At 41.9% G+C, this 21,154-nt stretch overlaps 1 protein-coding gene across 4 annotated transcripts in view; it reads left to right on the top strand.

The window, feature by feature from the left end:
- TNIK (TRAF2 and NCK interacting kinase) overlaps positions 1–21,154 on the top strand; it is a 412,707-nt gene that overhangs the window by 380,860 nt on the left and 10,693 nt on the right. For all 4 annotated transcript variants that reach the window (XM_057546114.1, XM_057546113.1, XM_007197510.2 and 1 more), the window contains 6 exons: positions 4,455–4,584; positions 10,368–10,532; positions 12,647–12,758; positions 13,560–13,730; positions 15,553–15,696; positions 18,309–18,443. In XM_057546114.1, coding sequence (XP_057402097.1) covers positions 4,455–4,584; positions 10,368–10,532; positions 12,647–12,758; positions 13,560–13,730; positions 15,553–15,696; positions 18,309–18,443 — 857 coding nt within the window. The remainder of the gene's footprint in view (positions 1–4,454; positions 4,585–10,367; positions 10,533–12,646; positions 12,759–13,559; positions 13,731–15,552; positions 15,697–18,308; positions 18,444–21,154) is intronic.

Raw genomic sequence — 21,154 nt, 5'->3', positions numbered from 1 at the left:
ATTGGGGTAAAAACAGATGTGGAGCCAAAATATCTTTATCTTTGAACTCAGGTGAGACTCTGAAAGAGAACTTGATTGTACAGTGTTAGCCTGGTGGCTAGATGACCACCAGGTCCATCTAGCCTCTGACAGTGGCAAAGAATGCCTGAATGATGAAGGAAAGTGCCTCCCGTCCTAGGAGACCTTGGCTCTTGATAAACGCTTCAGTTACTGATTTATTTGTTTTACACCACCTTGCCTTAAACAAGAATTTAAGGCAACTAAAAATAAAATACATACAAGATAAAACAAATTTTCAACTGAATGAGTGAAGAAATCAGAGTTTTGAGAATTATTCTGATTTACCAATCTAGCAATACACCAGGAATTCATTACAGCAATTTCTTTTTCCGTGTCTCTTGAACACTATTAACAGCTCCTTTCTGGGAGTGAAATATTGAAAATGCTTCTTTGGAGTTTCTTCCCAAACACATCAGTTCTAACCTGTACTTAAATGTATTCAATCCACTGCTCTAGTTTAGTAATTTCAAAGTACGTGTCTTCCTGTACATTTTTTTTCTCTGGACTCACCTCTTCATATTTTTGCCTCTCCATTTTGGATAAAACTCCTTGACAGGTGTCTTCTCTGTCCCAGAGATGTCATAAGACTGATGTGTTTCTTGTTTCTTAGATTGAATATTCCATCAAGTCCTTGGACTTTGATAGGATCCAAGAAACCGAAGATGCCTTTTTTTTTTTTTTTTTTTTTTACTTTTTAAAAAAATTATTTATTTGTTTATTTATTTTAACATCTTTATTGGAGTATAATTGCTTTACAATGTTGTGTTAGTTTCTGCTGTATAACAAAGTGAATCAGCTGTACATATACATATATCCCCATATCCCCTCCCTCTTGCGTCTCCCTCCCACCCTCCCTATCCCACCCCTCTAGGTGGTCACAAAGCACGGAACTGATCTCCCTATGCTATGCAGCTGCTATCCCGCTAGCTATCTATTTTACATTTGGTAGTGTATATATGTCCATGCCACCCTCTCACTTCATCCCAGCTTACACTTCCCCCTCCCCATATCCTCAAGTCCATTCTCTATGTCTGCATCTTTATTCCTGTCCTGTCCCTAGGTTCATCAGAACCTTTTTTTTTTTTTTTTAGATTCCATATATATGTGTTAGCATATAGTATTTGTTTTTCTCTTTCTGACTTACTTCACTCTGTACAACAGACTCTAGGTCCATCCACCTCACTACAAATAACTCAATTTCGTTTCTTTTTATGGCTAATATTCCATTGTATATATGTGCCACATCTTCTTTATCCATTCATCTGTCGATGGACACTTAGGTTGCTTCCATGTCCTGACTATTGTAAATAGTGCTGCAATGAACATTGTGGTACATGTATCTTTTTGAATTATGGTTTTCTCAGGGTATATGCGCAGTAGTGGGATTGCTGGGTCATATGGTAGTTCTATTTTTAGTTCTTTAAGGGACCTCCATACTATTCTCCATAGTGGCTGTATCAATTCAATCACAGGAAGATCCTTTTTGACTCACCTCCTAGAGAAATGGAAATAAAAACAAAAATAAACAAATGGGACCTAATGAAACTTAAAAGCTTTTGCACAGCAAAGGAAGCCATAAACAAGACGAAAAGACAACCCTCAGAATGGGAGAAAATATTTGCAAATGAAGCAACTGACAAAGGATTAATCTCCAAAATATACAAGCAGCTCATGCAGCTCAATATCAAAAAAACAAACAACCCAATCCAAAAATGGGCAGAAGACCTAAATAGACATTTCTCCAAAGAAGATATACAGATTGCCAACAAACACATGAAAGGATGCTCAACATCACTAATCATTAGAGAAATGCAAATCAAAACTACAATGAGGTATCACCTCACACTGGTTAGAATGGCCATGATCAAAAAATCTACAAACAATAAATGCTGGAGAGGGTGTGGAGAAAAGGGAGCCCTCTTGCACTGTTGGTGGGAATGTAAATTGATACAGCCACTATGGAGAATAGTATGGAGGTTCCTTAAAAAATTAAAAATGGAACTACCATACGACCCAGCAATCCCACTATTGGGCATATACCTGGAGAAAAGCATAATTCAAAAAGAGTCATGTACCACAATGTTTATTGCAGCTCTATTTACAATAACTAGGACATGGAAGCAACCTAAGTGTCCATTGACAGATGAATGGATAAAGAAGATGTGGCACATATATACAATGGAATATGACTCAGCCATAAAAAGAAACGAAATTGAGTTATTTGTAGTGAGGTGGATGGACCTAGAGTCTGTCATACAGAGTGAAGTAAGTCAGAGAGAGAAAGACAAATACCATATGCTAACACATATATATGGAATCTAAAAAAAAAAAAATGGTTATGAAGAACCTAGGGGCAGGGCAGGAATAAAGACGCAGACATAGAGAATGGACTTGAGGACATGGGGAGGGGGAAGGGTAAGCTGGGACGAAGTGAGAGAGTGGCATGGATATATACACACTACCAAATGTAAAATAGATAGCTAGTGGGAAGCAGCCGCATAGCACAGGGAGATCAGCTCGGTGTTTTGTGACCACCTAGGGGGTGGGAGAGGGAGGGTGGGAGGGAAACGCAAGAGGGAGGAGATATGGGGATATATGTATATGTTAGCTGATTCACTTTGTTATAAAGCAGAAACTAACACAGCATTGTAAAGCAATTATACTCCAGTAAAGATGTTAAAAAAAACAAAAATTTTTTAAAATTTAAAAATTTAAAAAACTACAATGAGCTATCACCTTACACCAGTCAGAATGGCCATCATCAAAAAACTTACAAACAATAAATGCTGGAGAGGGTGTGGAGAAAAGGGAACCCTCTTGCACTGTTGGTGGGAATGTACATTTTTTTTTACTTTTTTAAATTTATTTTTTATTGAAGTATAGTTGATTTACAATGTTGTGCTAATTTCTACTGTACAGCAAAGTGACTCAGTTATACATATATATACATTCTTTTTTCTATTATTTTCCATATGGTTTATCCCAGGATATTGAATACAGTTCCCTGTGCTATATAGTGGGACCTTGTTGTTTTTCCATTCTATATGTAATAGTTTGCCTCTGTTAACTCCAAATTCCCAGTCCATCCCTCCCCCACTCCCTCCCCCTTGGCATCCACAAGTCTCTTCTCTATGTCTGTGAGTCTGTTTCCATTTCGTACGTACATAGGTTCATTTCTGTCGTATTTTAGATTCCACATATAAGTGATATCATATGGTATTCCTCTTCAGAGATGCTTTTTTAATGTATGAGAAGCAATTAAAAGAAAAGAACAAAATGGTAGAAGATGTAATTAATACACCTGAGAGAAACAAACCCTGGTGCCTTTCCTATTTTTAAAAAACCCACTTTACAAGAGATTTGGCTGCACAGTAGGGTAACAATAGGTCCGGCAGTGAAAACTGAAGTCCTGCAGGTGGGCTGCATTGCCCGCCTGGTCCTCAGTTTCCCACGGTGCTGTGCTCTGTGCCAAGGGCCACAGCAGCCCTCATTCTCTGCTCTCAGGGCAGAGGTGTCAAGATCCTATTCCCTTCTCCCACTGTATCTTAAACACAAAAGCAAGAGACAAACTGGAAATAAATATACCACAGTGTGAGGTGATTACAGAGGTTTTAGAAAGTACTGGACACTCTTGAGTTAAACAGCCTCGTTAATGGGTGCCTGGTATACCAGAATGCCCTTCATTGATATTCTTCTCTCTAAATAGTGTAAAACCCACTTACAAAATGATTATTTTTTATACTCCTACTCTGTGCCAAGCTCTGTGCTGGGTACTAGGTATACAGGGATGAACAAAGAGACAAGAATTCTGCCCTCAAAAGCATCTGTTCTAATGAGAGAGAATAGAAAAGTTAAAAGAGTCAAAAGGATAAAGAATTACAGATTGTAATGGGAACTATTAAGGAAAAAGGATGAAGAGAAAGAAGAGGGGCTAGTGGGATAAGACACTGATGGGTGGTGAGAGAAGGCTTCTCAGGAAAAGTATCAGATAAGATGAAATCACATAAATGAGAGGGAAACAGCCAAGAGCCAGGGTGAGAGAGAGCTTTCCAGGCAGAGGGAACAACGTGTGCAAAATTCAGGGCGCCTGCTGGTCAGAAACAGGGTAGGGAGGGCTTAGAGATCATGCAGAGCCCGGTTGCTCATGCTGGCTGCCGGGTCGAGAGCAGGTCCAGAGGGGACGCTGCAGAAGTGGGACCTCAGTTCAAGCATCCGTGCAGCATTAAAGATGAAAGCGGAATGTACTTCAGGCCACTGACCTTTACACTTAAAATGGTTTAAATGGTAAATTTCATGTTATGTATATTTCACTACAATAAAAAATATTACTGTGGACAGGAAACAGGTGTTCGCTAAACATACACTGTCGTGAATGTTGTTCCTTCCCATTTCAGACCCACAGGAGCCCCCGGGAGTGCTGAGCAGTACAATGTGGGAATGGTCGGCACGCACGGGCTGGAGACCTCTCACGCAGACACTTTCAGCAGCAGTATTTCAAGAGAAGGGACCTTGATGATAAGAGAAGTAAGTTGGTATAAAAACTGTAGAAGAAGTGCATTTCTTAATTGGTTTTTACATTAGAGCTTTCACAGAGGATGCTTACTGCTTGTATTTTAGGGAATGGGGTGGGGGAAGGGAGAAGGACTCGTGTTTCTAAATGGTTGAGTGATTTTAATTGTCTTCATTCTTTCCTGCATCCTTCTGAGCTTAATCACATTTGTCCAGATTCTTCAGTGGAAGCTATGCAAATCGGAATATAGCATTTGAGCCTGAGGATATAAGACTGGCAAACCCAGATGTTTCCTACCACAGGAAAACAGAAATGAATGGTCTATCCAAATAACATCAGTGGCCTTGTTATGCCTTCTCCTCCCCATCCCAGGTTTTATCCTTGTGGATTTTATGTAGAAAATGCTCGGTAGTTCCAAGAAATGGTGATATCATCTTATCTAGTTAAATTAACATTAAAGACTATTAAGCTGTACTGGTGAAAGAACAAAGAAATACGAAGATGTACTTAAAAATGCACCTTAGCACTTTGAGGAATTTTGTCTTTTTAAACTCTAGGAACATCATTTGGGGGCAGGGGGCACACATTCCCTTGCACCTGTCCCTCCAACATGCACTACGTCCCCATTGTATCTGTGCAGATAAGAAGGGCCTGGACGCATTAGAATCTGTCTTTTCTTCTTTTTCACTTCATCATCACCGTGCAAGCAGGTCTTTTCTTGGAAGGAAAGTAATGTCTGGTGACATTGGGCAAAAGTTACTTGACCTCTCCCTGCAACAATTTTGTCATCTATAAAATTTCATAAGTAATAGTATATGACTCACAAGATGATTGAGGGGGTTAAATAAGTTAATACATGTAAGCATCCAATAAATGTTACCTATTTTATTTCACTCTCTCCATAGCGTCAAGCTCTCCTTTTACTTGTTATCGCTTCCCACTCTTCCTTCTGAAACACAAACGTATATCATCTGTCATTCCCCTTCCTCAGCCAGGGTAGATTGGAAAACAGTAATAAGCAGGCTTTGCTCTCCAAAAAGGCAGAGGGCATCTCATTTTTGTTAGAAAGAAAGGAACTGTAGTTTTGAGATGAATAAGGCCTTTGAAATAATAATGGGCAGTAGAGCTATAACTGGAAGACTAGCTCACAAAGCAACTTGCTAGAATTTCGTTTTATGGCCTTGCCGAATCTTTCAAGTAGGCTTTAAAGAGCCCTTTCACAGAAGCCTGAAATGAAAAATGGACTTGGCTGCTGAAGTTGACATTGTGTCGTGCTGGCATATAAATCTCCCAGCGCGGTGAATGGATACTTTCAATGCAAATGTAGAGGACTTCTCTCACTAGACCTTGCCACTTGGGAAAACATGAGGGGAAATGTTCTGGAATGAGTTACTCTCTGACTCCAAATAAAAGGACTCCAATATCTAATGTGGTTTCAAATTTGCTTGAGTCTTTAGGACAGAGTCAGTACCTTGACGTGGATATTTGGAGCCATATTTTTTAGTTCAGTTGCCAGCCGCATCCAAATGACTCCATATTGTTGAAAGCACTCCAATACTCTCTGACCCCAGTCAGTCACCTTGAAAATTGCATTCAGCAGTGTCATATATGAATTTGATCTATTGCGGGCCCTAAAATCTTTTTGTCCTCTCAATTTCTAAATTGTTCTTTTTACAAATGTGGGCTTTTAAATTTATTTATTTATTGTTGGCTGTGTTGGGTCTTCGTTTCTGTGCTAGGGCTTTCTCTAGTTGCGGCGAGCGGGGGCCACTCTTCATCGCGGTGCGCGGGCCTCTCACTGTCGCGGCCTCTCCCGTTGCGGAGCACAGGCTCCAGACGCGCAGGCTCAGTAGTTGTGGCTCACAAGGCTTAGTTGCTCCGCGGTATGTGGGATCTTCCCAGACCAGGGCTCGAACCCGCGTCCCCTGCGCTGGCAGGCAGACTCTCAACCACTGCGCCACCAGGGAAGCCCCAAATGTGGGCTTTTAAAGTAACAACCTGAGTTGAAATCCATTAAAAGTATGTGTATTAAAAAGATAAATACAAATTAAAGTATGACAAAAGGATAAGAAAATAAAAACTCTTTATGGTTCAGTTCCCCAAGATGAACATCAAGGAGAACCACTTAACTCGTACTTCTTGTTGGAGTGGACCAGATGCTTCTATGGGGGCACGCTGGCTCTCCTACCCATGGTCTTGTCAGAGGCAATCCCCCCTTGTAGTGCACACCCCTGCCCCTGTGGTTCTACCTTGCCCCCTCCTACAGCCCCACAGGACCTTTCTTTACTCTCCTTCTAGAATACACCACACCAGCTGTCATCTACCACTTTGTCCACAGGGACCCGTCTCCTGGAAGAGCTCCTCTTCCTCCCCCACTGCAGCCCACTCTTCACCCAGCAGACCCCTGGGGGTCTGGCTCAGCTTCCCTTCCTCCTCGAAGCCTCTCCTGGGACTCCGTGGGCCTCTGTCCATAGCACCTTCCTCATTGCCCAGCTGGTATCTCTCCAGGGTCTGTCCACCCACTGAACGAGGATACCAGCTTACCGTCATGAAGGCTCTTTTAGTTACAAGTACTAGAAAAAAGAACTCACAACAGATTAAGAAAAAAAGGCGGGGTAGGTATCAGAGATTCAGAGGTGTTTCCTAGAAGGAATCCAAAGGCAGAAAGCAAGTTGGGACCCGGTATAGGGTTGGAACCAGAAACTGAAAAGGGATTAGGAGCTCAGGCAGCTTCTTGTGTGCAGATCTCTGGCTCCCACACTGCCTGTCTCTCCTTACCCTCATCTCTGTTTCCTCCACTTTCTCCCTTGTTCTCTCTGTCCACACACCAGCTTCCTCTTCCCCCTCAAGCACGTGCTCTCACGTCTCCACACCCACCCTCCCAAGTGCAAGGGGTTCACCACATCCCAGTTCAGCTGCCCAGCAGAGACCGACCAGTATCTCTCAGGCCTAACTGGAAATTCCAGTGGGAATCTGATCGTGCTTGGCTCAGGTGTGCGCTCCTGGTCCAGTCAATCAGCTGTGGCTGAGGGCGGAGCCCCACAGAACCGCAGCCACCAGAGCTGGGCTCTGTTTGCAGACAGCCTCGGTTCAGACCCTGATTTCACCACTCACAGCCCATGTCACGTGGGGCAAGTTAATTGAATTCTTTACACTGAAGCTTTTCCATCTGTAAAATGGGGATAATATAAGCTAGCCCCCGGTGGAAGTGTGAGGAGATGAACCTAAGGTGTTCAGCGCGATACCCAGCATCTACTGATGCTCAGAACATTCTAGCGCCCGCCGCCATGGGACTGGTGAGGGCATGAAGATCCTAGAGCTCTTTGGGGCTCTGTTAATGAGATCGTAGAGGACAGAGCTGCTGTTCATTTATCTTTGTGTTCCCAGCAGAATGGCACACAGAAGGTATTTAATTCTAGAGGGTGCTGGTTGAATGAACAAAAGGGTGATGACTCAGAAGTGGGAAGATTCAGGGGTCACTGCTGAATTCCTTCAAGCTTCTCACTGTCTGGGCCATTTCCCCCCACCCCCCGAGCCTCTTCAGGTCTTTCTTTGATAACCAGTGTGTCTGCATTAATTTTTGGCTTGAGGCAGAACACTGCTGATACAAGAGAGACCACAAAACTCTAAAGAGACAATGTGCGATTTATGCTACTGGAAAGTTGGAGGGAAATGGTAAAAAGCTTTTCAGTATTTGAACAGAAGTAAGAAGGCGGGAGAAGCTGCCCAGTACACAAAAAATAGGGGATAATACAATAAATTAGGACTGAACCCCTTAAATGTAATTTAGAAGATGAAATGTTCAGATGAACACTGGTCTGACAAAATGAGTCCAGAAAATGCCCCTCTCCTGGACAGTCGTGGGCCAGAAGTATTGTGCCCAGAAACACAGAGGGCGCTAAGGCTATCTATCCAGTTATTTCTCAAGCTTCCTAGTAACATCAATTACATGCACCCCTTCAGGAACTTGGGGGTCTGTTTCATCTTTCCCCAAAAAGTGCCTCCTTTCACTTCCAGCCAGAGGCAGGTGCAGAGCTATAACTGCAAGACCAGGACAGGCTCCGGAAGGAAGAAGCCAGGCCAGTGAGGTGGTCAAAGCAACAGCACGAACCCTTCCTTGCCATGCCAGCCCCAAACAAGGCACGGAGTGTGTCTGCCTTGCTCCTGATTGATTCCTTCATGTTCAGCAAAATGCTTCACACTTAGTAGACACTCAGAAATGTTGGGCAAATGAATGAAAAAGAGAAAAGGCAAAGAGGGAATCATTACTTAATCAGGTCTGCTGTAAGAAACCTCAGTGAGCCAGTCATATAAATGTGAAATCAGAAAGTGCAATACTAGCCAGGACTACAGTGTGGGCACTGGCTTTTTTGGGAGCAGGATTTTCTTTTAATTCTGTATGTCGTCCCTAGCATCTTTGAGAGGAGGCTTTGCTCTCCACGGCAATAATTTCCAACGTGTTAGGTCATGCAACCTTATCAGTAAGAATTTCAGGGACTGCCACATAACACAGTGTATTTATTTGTTTACAAATTATGCATTTGTCCTACTGCACTAACATTATATACTTTATAAAATACCTTTAAAGGACATTAAAAAGGAATGCTATAGGCTGCCCTCCACAGCTCGGTTTATGCTGACTCTGGTGGCCGCCTGGAGGAGATCCTGGAAGGGGAAGGGAGGGGAGAGGTGGGCTCTGGGGATGGGTGCGAGGACCCGACCCGAGGGGAGAGGGATTGGCCCCTAGGGGAGGGCTGACCCAGCTGACTTAGTGGCCCAGAGTCTCTCCCTCCCTCCCAAACCTCAGAGGAAGGCTTTGCCCAGGGCACAGATTCCTCAAGGGCCTGGATGGCTCTGGAGGAAGGGCCGCGGGGCCCGAGGTCTGGGTTCCTGCCCCCACTTGCCTACTCGAGCTTCTGGAACAGGCAGTGGCGTCCAGCCAAAGCAGGCACACTCCCGGGCTCTGCTGCCTTCACCATCTTGGGCTGTGTGACCTTGGACTGCTTATTTAACGTCTCTGAGCCATAATTAATAAATGAGATAATATTTGTGGGGGGGGAAGGATGCTATAAACAATATTTCATGCGCTTTGCTAGTCATGATAACTTCATCTTTTTTTTTTTTTTTTTTTTTTACCAGCTCCTGGCACAAGCCGCCATAGTTGCTTACCGAGCGATTCAACATTAGTGATAGTGGATGTAAACCCATATTTTCAAATAATCTTTAGATCATTTCCATGTTTTCTTTGTAACTCTCATCAGATATGATTAGCTAATCATTGGTTTGACCTCGTGACTGACAGAGAACCCTGTGAGTTGGGAATCTTCTCTGCATTTTCTTGGAGTACGCTGGGCGTGAATTATTAGTGTTACATCTCCTCCTACTGCTTCTTTTCAGCGATATTTTAGGTGATGTTTCTGTTTTGAGGGTTTGTGTCTTTGTAACCTGGTGATGAGACCTGGTGTGCGTGCACAGCACACACGCACACAATGCACGGCCCCCTAGTGCCCCTGCACCTGCGGCATTCCTGTCTTCCCGCAGGGCACCTCCTCATCGTATGTGACCCCTGACTGCCCTTCATGCAGGGGCATAAGGCCCCAGCGTCAAGCCATGCACTAAACATTAGCAAAGCTTAACTTTTTTCTTACCTTCTTAGATAAGATAGAAATCTGAACATCTTCCCACTCCCTAGTGGGACGGTTTGCAGGCCATGACAGCTGTGCTGTGTGAGGGGTGACATCACTCTGTGGCCTTTGCCTTCCCTCTCTAAGGGCTGCCATGTGTTCTGCCCCCTCAGACATCTGGAGAGAAGAAGCGATCCGGCCATAGTGACAGCAACGGCTTCGCCGGTCACATCAACCTCCCGGACCTGGTGCAGCAGAGCCATTCCCCTGCGGGGACCCCCACTGAGGGCCTGGGACGCGTCTCCACCCACCCCCAGGAGATGGACTCTGGGACTGAAGTAGGTGCTGGGCGATAGCCACGACAGCTCTGTCCTCCTGCAGGGGGTTCTGAGACCCCGGGCCCCTCAAGAAAGAGGCTTTGCCAAGCTCCCAGAAGCGTGTTTGGTTGGGTTTTATTATACTATATAACTACTTATGCATATGCGCAAATGGACCAAATCCTAGAAGCAGAGCAGTGAAAAGTTCTCAGGTAGCATCTGGACCAAAGCCTGTTTTTACAGAAGCAAATAGTGAAGCTCAGAGAGGTTAAGTGCCTTGCCTAAAGGCACACAGCTGTTTTGTGACAGAGCTGAGACCAGAACTAGGACCTCCTATCTCCCAGGCCAGGAAAGGAAACTTCAACCTGTAGAGATTCCAAGGCCAATAGTTGAGGTTCATAGTTACATTAATTTAGTCAAACTAAGTTTGACTTAGGTGAAATAAGGTTGAAATGATTTGTTTATGAAAAATAAAAATAGATACGTTCTCAAAGTGTTCATCTTCCTAAACTCCAAACCGCACAAGAAAGGGAGAAGTGGGATATTATCTTTCCTGCACTGAAAAGAGTCTGGGGAAAAAAGCCAGAATAAACAATCTGCCGGGAAGTGCTTGTAGATGTTGTTGACGGAGCTTGACCAGTCGGATGAGATCACGGTGCTTGGTCATGTTTCATGAATAGTCCTGTGAATCACACGTAGACCCTACATGTGTTTATAACGCATACAGTTTATAACGCTGTTTTTGAGGTTGTCCATACACTGAGTTTTTATGATGCACCATGTGGATTCTAAAGCTATAGAGCAGATGAATTTTGCTGCAAGGAAAAGAACATAGAGCATTGTTATAGCTTCATGCACTGTGGACAGTTGTTTTCTGCCTGACTTTGGGTACCAAGGAGGACTCCGTGCGGTCAGACCCCACTCCACATTCTGCTGCTTCCCCAGCTCTAAGTAGGAATGCCAGTACTTGCACACCTCCTTCATGGACTTCTAAAGATCAAAGGAGAGAGTGTCTGTGAAAGTGCTCTGTTTGGGAGGGGGAGTCCTACCTTATGGAGGATGAAATGGTTTTGATTTCATAACGTGAAGGGGAAATCTTGAATTAAAGTCAGATTGGGCCTTTGTGGTTTTCTCCTTATGTGTTTAGGGGTCTTGGGATACTGGTTTTATTTTTAAATAAAAACCTGAAAAAAAAACTAAAAATATTAAAACTTAAAGACATTTATCCCCCAAAAAGATGCTTCTTATATTAAGTGCAGATATGTTTATAATATTAAAAGGACTTGAGTGTAAGTAGGAGTGGAGATGACAGACAAAATTGGGAGATGGTTATTGAAGCTCCTTTGACAAAACTCAAAAATGGAATATTGGGACATGAAGCCTTGATAGTTTACTGTTCCCTAGTTTAGTTCTGACTTCATATCTTAATTGTGCTCTCTGAGCCCTTGAGATTATTTTTTAAATAAGCCCTTAAGGTGTATTGCCTGCAAACCTAGTATCTTCATGAAGTTCCCACATAGGGCATATAAGTATAAGTATCCTTTTAAGGAAACTATCATGGAAAGGAAAAATCTTCATTCCCTGGATGAAACTGTCCCTGAATTGCAGATTTTAAGGCTTCTTGAGCCAATACCAATCCACCTGCATCACCAGGCCAGCATGGAGGGCCCCAGAGGCCCCAAGAGGGAGTCTTTGGTTGATCATGTGTTCAGGATGAAGTGCTGCTGTGTTGCTATGCTTACTTAGTTTACTGCCAATTTGTGTCAGCTTTTCTTAAAACCATTTGGTCAATAGGAGATTGCTTTTACTTCGAGGGAGAAATAGGCTCTGTCACTACAGCCGTCTTATCAGATATTAAGGTGCCACGTATGGTCCATAATATAATTTGCTCACTACAATTCTTGCAGTCTGATGATTAATGAAACCCTGCAAAGACATAATGGTTAGTGAGGAATTAGTATTAGTAGAAGCTGGAGAGAGAAGCACACACTTTGACTTGGGGGTTAGAGTGTGAACAGTTGGATGGTTTGAAGAGTCTCTAATAATTTTAGAGCCCAAGCAAAGTATTATTAGCATCGTTTGTTGCTGCAGTATTTATCTATCTGCTCTTCTTAATCTTCTTGCTTATTGATTAGTATGGCATGGGGAGCAGCACCAAAGCCTCCTTCACCCCCTTTGTGGACCCCAGAGTGTACCAGACGTCTCCCACTGATGAAGATGAAGAGGATGAGGAATCTTCAGCTGCCGGTAAGCTAGAAGGCCCCGATGTTTTAGAAACAGCTTGGTTTTCCTTTCTGATATGACCTGATAAAAAATTAATTATCAGTTCAATAGTTAAGCCATTAACTGCTTAGGCCCTGTCTTAAAGGGAAGACTTTTTATTACTTTTTTTTTTGATAGGATTCCTCAAACAAAGTTCTTTCTATTTCTTTTCATCTCTTCTATTTTGATTCTGTTAGGAACGCAGAGGTATCCAGGGGGCCTAGGAAAAGCTGTTCCTCAGAGACCTCCAAACTCACCACATATTTCTCAGAAGCAATTTCTGGGTACAGTGCTGTGCACGCAGTAGACACAATAAATGCGTGTTGAGTTGTGTTGAGTTCTAGGTGTGTGCTTCCCACTTCAAAAGTCTGGCTGATTTAGAGGAGAGCCTTGCTTTCTAGAATTCTGCAACTCACTAATCATCAGACTCAACTTAGGCCAGTTTGTCAATTGATAATGTGGAATTTCAAAAAGTAAATCTGTCCTGCATATATTACGGGAGATGAGGATGGTGTGTTTAATTTTATGAGATGAATATTAATTCCCTAAAGTACTCAAGTAGTATCTATAAGCCTGTCTTACTAACGGATAAAACACTGCCTTTATGAATGACATAACTTTATTCTACTAAAAAAGTGTAAAATATTTATAGTTTCAGTGTTTCTTTGCCTTTACCATAATACACACTAAACAAGGAGAAATCATAGTTATTTGAAGCCCCTTTTCCATATCTCCATTGGTTATATTTTAAGATGCCACTGACTTCTCTGATTCTTTTTCCCAAAGCTCTGTTTACTAGCGAACTTCTTAGGCAAGAACAGGCCAAACTAAATGAAGCAAGAAAGATTTCAGTGGTAAACGTAAACCCAACCAACATTCGGCCTCATAGCGACACACCAGAAATCAGAAAATACAAGAAGCGATTCAACTCAGAAATACTTTGTGCAGCTCTGTGGGGTAAGTTGGTGCTTTTTTTACCATTCGTTAATGAATTGACCCTCAAACAGGAATCTTACTATCAGGAGAGTGCTGATTGAATCATGGGTGTTAGAGACCCGATTTGGGACTGTCTCGGCCTCAAGAGAGACCAAGAGCAATTTTATATTTAGAAAGAACTGATACCCTAACTGATACAACTTTATATTTGGAAGGAACTGATACCCAGGATAGCAATGAGATTCAGAGTGACCTTGTCACATAACAGTGATGGGCTAAAGCCAACAACAGAACTAACTACCACTTAATATACGCCCACTCTGTGCCCAGCACTGTGTGACGTGCCCCACGTCCTGTCTCTGTGATCCATACAACGTTCTGCAAGGGCAGTAATGGCGTGACCTTCATGTGACAGTTGAAAAAGCTGCACAGAATATTTTAGTGAATTGCCAAAGGCCATACCAGTAGTAGTAGCAAGAGGAAACTTGAAAAGGACAACAAATGATGAGTCTTCCCTTTTAGTTCAAAACATCAACCTGTAGTTCTTGTGAAAAAGATCTGCAGATTTTAGCTGACCTCAGACTCAGTATAGGTGTGATGAGATTCTATCAAAATCCTGGTCTGTGTTACCATAAACATGACATACAGATCAAGGAAGGACATGGCTCATCTGCACCCATCTAAAATACTACACCTAGTTTGAAGCACCACAATTTTATAAGGGCAAAAGCATTTGAGTTGTTAGCAGGGATGAGCACAGAGCCTGGAAACCATTTCAGGGGAGTAAGGCTCTGTCCTCTGGAGAAGAGACTATTAGAAGACAACAAGATAACCATGTTTAATATTGACTAACATGTGGTTGAAAGAGCAGACATTCACGTTACTTAGAAGACAGATGTGCAGTAAGCAGAAGAAGTGGAAAAGTTACCCGTTCATAAATATAGGCCATTGCACGGCAGAACTCACAACGTGTGCGCGTGTCTGTGTGTATGTTGGGAGTCAGGGGTGTTTATTTGCCTAGAGATGAATTTTCAAGATTGTAGCTATCCAGACAAGACCACTTACCTACCAGAGTTTTTGTAATAGGAATTACTGCATGGGAGGTAGGCTGGACTAGAGTTAGATGCCTGAGAAGTCCCTTACAGCAGCGGTCCCCAACCTTTTTGGCACCAGGAACCGGTTTCGTGGAAGACAATTTTTCCACGGACGGCGGGGGGCGGGGAATTGGGGACCCCTGCCTTACAGTCAATATTTCTGTGACTCTTGGGCTATTAATACCTGCACTTGAATTGGCTTATCATTTCCCTAACAAAGAGCAGAACCTTAAGGGATGGGATGTAAATTAAGCTTTGGTGTGAGAAGGAAGAAGGGCTTTTCTTCCCATAGAGTATGGGAATGGGGCACTCTATTATATGTAGAAGGTGGGTAGGCTAGAAATCACTGCATGAATGGGAGTGGGGTGAACCTTGGGGAAGTCTCGAGGTATGATTTATAGAGAGAGCCAAGAGAAGGGTGGGTGTTACAGGAAAGGAATAAAGGCAGATTGTGCTAGCATCACATCCGTGCCTCAGGCTCCTCTTGAGAAGAACTCTATTTTAGGTAGTAAAGGGCTACATGTAATGAATGCTGCTACTACTTTATAAAAGAAAACTAATTTCATTACCAAAGGGACAGTGATTTAATTACCGTCTCAGAGCTACTACTTCTACACTCCCTACTGTAGTACCTGCTTGCCCATTAGTTTATATTTACAAGTCACAGTTTCTTAGGTTTTAAAGGGACCCTGGATGCAGAAGAGTAAAGTCCATAAGAGTTAGTCTTGGGATGCTTCTTAAATTTGCAGGTGTAAACCTCCTGGTGGGAACTGAAAATGGCCTGATGCTTTTGGACCGAAGCGGGCAAGGCAAAGTTTATAATCTGATCAACCGGAGGCGATTTCAGCAGATGGATGTGCTAGAGGGACTGAATGTCCTCGTGACGATATCAGGTATGTTGCTGGGATGACCAAGTCCTCCAGGTCTGCACAGATGGGAAAGGTGATCACCTCACTTATGAAGGAATAGTAAGCTCTGCCCTTCCCAGCCAAAGAGCAGCACGATAAATTATGGCAGTAGGGCCAGAATGACATCACCCATGTTTTGTAACTCCAGAGATTCTGACCTTCAAAGGGAAGTCTCTCACCTCTGCCTGAAATCTGAATCAGACAGAGACATACCACCACGGCTGTGTACGTATGGGCCTTCACCCTCTGCCAGGACTCAGCAAGGATCCTTTAAGGTGTCTGCACTCGGTCATTGCCATCTACTCTCAGGTGGAGAATATAAAAATGTAGGCTTCTGGATGAAGTGGGAGATTGGTATTGACATATATACACTAATATGTATAAAATAGATAACTAATAAGAACCTGCTGTATAAAAAATAAAATTCAAAAAAATAAAAAATAAAAAAATAAATGTAGGCTTCTGGGAGTGAGAAATTTTGTAAGCAGAAATTTCTCTGGTCTCTTTTCTTATAAGAACTGCTTTAGTTTATAGTTCACTGACATTTTAGCAAGTGCAGCTGGCCCATTGGGTGATTAGTCTGCAAGGAGATTAGAAGGTAGGAATCATTGCCACCCTCTGCAGCTTTCCAGTTCCCAAAAAGAGCTTAAAAAAAAAAAAGAGAGACAAAAGTGAAGGCCTTACTACTGACAAGTTAAAAATGTAACCTGAAGGAGTCTATGTTCTTGAAAGTTTTTTCTTTCGGATGGTGTTTGAAGGAGTTTAATAAATAATACCCCTCTTTTCCCCTCCCATCCCATCCAGTATGAAACCGACAGTACCCCTGCACATTAGAACCACCTGAGGAGATGTGAAAACTCCAGGATGCACCCCAGACTAGCGGGTCAGAATCTGGGAGTGTGGCCCAGGTCTCAGAAGCTTTCATGGCTCTTGAGGTGTCTCCACTGTGCAGCCAAGTTTGAGAACCAGCCATTGTTTTGCAAAGAGAAACATAGGGCTTCTCTTGGGTTGAACCTTGAATAAAGTTTAACTCTTCAGCCGTACTTCTGTTTTGAGAAAATGCCCTCATTTGATGCTACAATTTCCTCTTTTACCTGTCTATTGAATGCTCAGTTTCATCTCTTTTTATTCTCCCCAAATAAGAGTTCGCCAAGTAAATTCTTCTTGTATTATCATTTGAGTTTAATTCAGCGTACTCCTTTATTCTGGGTAATGCGTTCTTGATTGCAACACTCCCAAATCAAATTTAAAACCGTACATCTGCCAGTCACCTACCAAAAGTGGAAATGATATCAGAAAATTCATGTTCAGACTTCATTATGTTGTTAGTGACACATCCCATTTTTAAAAGTGCAACCATTTCCTTTTATCATGAGGTGCATAGGTAGGGAAAGAAGAAAATGAAAACAGGAGCCAAATTTTCTTGAACTGCCCTCGGATCTGTGTTGGTACAGAGAGGAGAAAGCACCAGCCCTCCTGCCCATCCTAGCTATAGAAATCAATTCATATTCAAGACTTTTGGTTATAAAAAGGAATAGTAACTGCACGTGGTTCCCTTAATTTAGGTTATAAATGTACTCTCCTGTCAAATCCAGTGTGCAATGCTTTAATGAATTCTTTTCTTCTGGTATATATCACAGCTGCAAAATATGAAACATTTTTTGACACCTAAGAGAAGTCAAAGGAAAATAAGTACCCAAGAAGTATAACCCACAGGCTTAAATTACTGATCACTTAGGAAAAGCCACCCCAAGGGACATCTTCTTATCTGGTACTCAGATAATCTCAATATATTAAATTTTGCTCCTCAATTTAAAACTCCTCAATGTTTTTAAGATGTTTCCTTACCATTACTAAGAATTCTTTACTCCATGATCTCTTTCCCATCATTTACCAAAGGGAACTTTTGTGTTTTTTTCCAAGTACACATTTTTTCTCTGTTCTTATTTTTGTTTGACACTCCTTTCAGGGATCTCAGCACTGTAAACATGTCCAAGGGTTATTTTCTGAGCCCTGATTGCTGTCATTGAACTTGTTTCTCATATCTCCTTAAGAAATTCCTTTTTCTGTTTGGTAAAATGAAACTACTACCAGCTGTCATCTTTAAAATAATAGAGGAGGCGAGTAAGGGGTCTCTGCATTAACGTATGCTGTTGGGTAGAAGGTGAGGGAAAGGTAGTCACACATGAGTATGCTAAAATGTCCAGTTGTCAGAACTCCTTCATGTAATTAGATCTGGAATGTTTTGGAACACTGATCAACCATTCCGTTACAGAATTAGGTCTTACTGAGCAGACACTGCCCTTTGCTCTGGGAGGAGAGACTAAGAGCACCTTGCTCAAATAAGAAAGCGCCAGAAGGTAAAGACAAATTATGCAATGGTTATTTGCCCAAAACACTTGGACCTGTTTTGATCGTAAGTTCTGGCAGAGACAATACTTTGATGATGCTGGAGACACTGGTTATTGTGCCTTCACACATACACAGATACACACACAAGTGTAAATAAACATAAATAAAATAAAATGGAGATGGGGAAGGATTGAGAGAAAAAACTGTCTCAGGGCCTTGAAATTAAAGTTCTGTTACTTCAACAGGAAAGAAGAATAAGCTACGAGTTTACTATCTTTCATGGTTAAGAAACAGAATATTACACAATGACCCAGAAGTAGAAAAGAAACAAGGCTGGATCACTGTTGGGGACTTGGAAGGCTGTATACATTACAAAGTTGGTAAGTCTCAAGACATGGAATTGTTTGCTCAATCCAAATTATTCAGTTAAGTTTCATGTAGTTTTTTTCCATCAGATATTGATGATGCATTTGTGACCAGTTTAAGACACTGCTGGAACCTTAAATATACTTGCATTATTTCCCCAAAAAGTCAGATTGATGAAGTTCAAAGAATGCATTCAGAATAAAGTCTTAGGCTCCAGTTTGAATTCACTCCCAAAGACCCATTAAAATAACCATGAAGGAATAAAAGTGCTGTAAACCTACAAGGACAAAGGGACCAGGAGAAGAGAAAACAGATAAGAGATGTCAACAAAATTGAACAAGAATTGTTAGATGACTAGGAACAGAACTAGCTGACCAGGAAATGCTGAATTCTAAGTCTGCTGTGAGGAATGTCATCAAAATCAATCCAGTCACTCAACAGAACCCAGAAAGGCCCAGGACCTGAGGCCCCAGGTGTATCTGAGGTGGAGGTGGAGGGTGGGATTGAAAATGGGAGGATTGTTGGAAAGTTGATGAACAGCAAATCCTCCAGAACCCAGTCAGGCAGTCACCCTCCCTGACAGCAGCAGAAGATGAAAGGTGGGCACAGCCAATCTGTTGATGGGGAATATTGAATTATAAGGACACACTAATACACACACACACACCCTTCCCCTGTTTAGCACCCCAAATGTTGCCAGCCATGCTTATACTCCCAAGCAAGAGATTGAAAGATGGCCTTTGGAGAAACTAAATGGCCAGCAAGAAAAGATGTTGAGGTACTAATATTTGAAATGCCTTGAAAAGAGCATGCTATCTAACCGCCTTAAAAGTGAAACCCATCAGTCAATAAGCCCACTAGAGCAGACAGCGGGAAAATCCACTAATGGGAAGGAAACTTAAACAGAAAGAAGGGACTTTAGAGGAAACAAGGATAATGAGGAATGGAACAAAAAATTTTTAAAAGAAACTATCAATATAATAACTTCAGAGAGATTAGAAATACTGTTTCCATAAAAGAAGAATAGGTGTTATTTTTTTAAAAAAGATGGAACAGGGTTGGAGAATGTCATTCAGGGACCAAGAAAAAAAATCTTGGAAATTAAAATATATTGGCAGGAATAAAAAATACAGTAGAAAGGTCGGAAGACAAAGATGAGAAATGTCCTAGAAAGTAGAATGAAAAGAAAAGAAAAAAGAGAGAATAGGTAAGAAAATAAAAGTTTCAGTCCAAGTGGTTCAAAATGTAAGTTACATGAGTTTTAGGAAAAAGATTAAGAAATGGAAGGAGAAGAAAGCATCAAAGAAAGAATACAAGAAAAGTTTCTAGAATTAAGACCTCAAAATCTCAAATTAAAAAGATTCACTGAGTACCTAGTCTAGTGAATGAAAAAAGACTCACAAGAAGACATAGCAACATGATATTTCAGTACCCAGGAAATGAGAAGGCTCTTAAAGCTTTCAAATTATAAGTAAATAAATAAACAGTTTACATGTAATAGACACAGAATTAGGTGGCCTGGGACTTACGGCAGTACTAGAAGGTTAGAAGACAATGGAGGGGACTTCCCTGGCAGTCCAGTGGTTAAAACTCCACGCTCCCACTGCAGGCGGCGAGGGTTTGATCCCTCGTCAGGGAACTAAAATCCCACATGCTGTGCAGCGCGGCAAAGAAAAAAGACAATGGAGAAAGGCTTTCAAAGTTCTAAAGGAAAAATTTTTTTCACTTAGTATTTTATAACCCATCTGTATTAGCCAGGGCTCTCCAGAGAAACAGAACAAGCAGGATGTGTATATATAGAGAGAGAGACAGAGAAGGAGAAAGAAATTAGTCCAGGCAAAGTGGGACAATGGAGGGTTCAGGAAGAGGTACCTACAAGAAAAATAAAATGTTACTAATAGATTACCTGCCATATTTGACTGTACTGCCAGCACTAACAGAAAGTTTCCATGTGCTTAGAGATAGATACATAGAAAATAAGGAAGTGAAAAAAAATTGGGAAAGCAGGAAAGGAATTATAATAATGTATGCTACATGCCTCATCTATGAACAATAATGATTTAAACACAGGATATTGACTTAACCAAAACTTGTAAATATAACTATATTGGAGGTGTGGGGAGGAAGAGATGTGTACGTTTGAGACAGAGATCTAGAGAGAGGAGATTGCTGTAAGAGACTAGACCCTTTCCATTCTCCAGAGTCAGTAGGTAATATCTACAGCTGAAAAAACTTGTAAATAACATTATCAGCATGTCATTTAGGAATATGGAAATAAATCGCTTAAGAAGTATTTAAAAGTATATTAAAGACAGAATAGTAAACAGGAGAGGCATGCTACAGAAAAAGAGCTCAGAGAACAAGAATTTGGTCAGTTATCCTGGGCTAAATTCTTTAGGACATAGAATATTCTGTTTGTTCAAACATTTTATAAATAAAAAGACTGCCATGTGTACTGTCTTAGTCTGTTCAAGCTGCTATAACAGAATACCACAGACTGCGTGGCTTATAAACAACATGAATTTATTTCTCACAGCTCTAGAGGCTGGGAAGAGCCAAGATCAAGGTGGTGGCAGATTCAGTATCTGGTGAGGGCCTGCTTCCTGGGTCATAGACAGTGGTCTTTTTCCTATAACCTCACATAGCAGGAAGGGACAGGGATCTCTCTGGGATCTCATGTTAAGGGCACTGGTCCTTTTTGAATTCCTAATAACTGGAATCCAAA

The sequence above is a fragment of the Balaenoptera acutorostrata genome, chromosome 4, assembly GCF_949987535.1.
Source record: "Balaenoptera acutorostrata chromosome 4, mBalAcu1.1, whole genome shotgun sequence".
Taxonomy (NCBI): Eukaryota; Metazoa; Chordata; class Mammalia; order Artiodactyla; family Balaenopteridae; genus Balaenoptera; species Balaenoptera acutorostrata.
The sequence above is the reverse complement of the archived record's forward strand: the minus strand, read 5'-3'. Positions and strand labels throughout refer to the sequence as shown.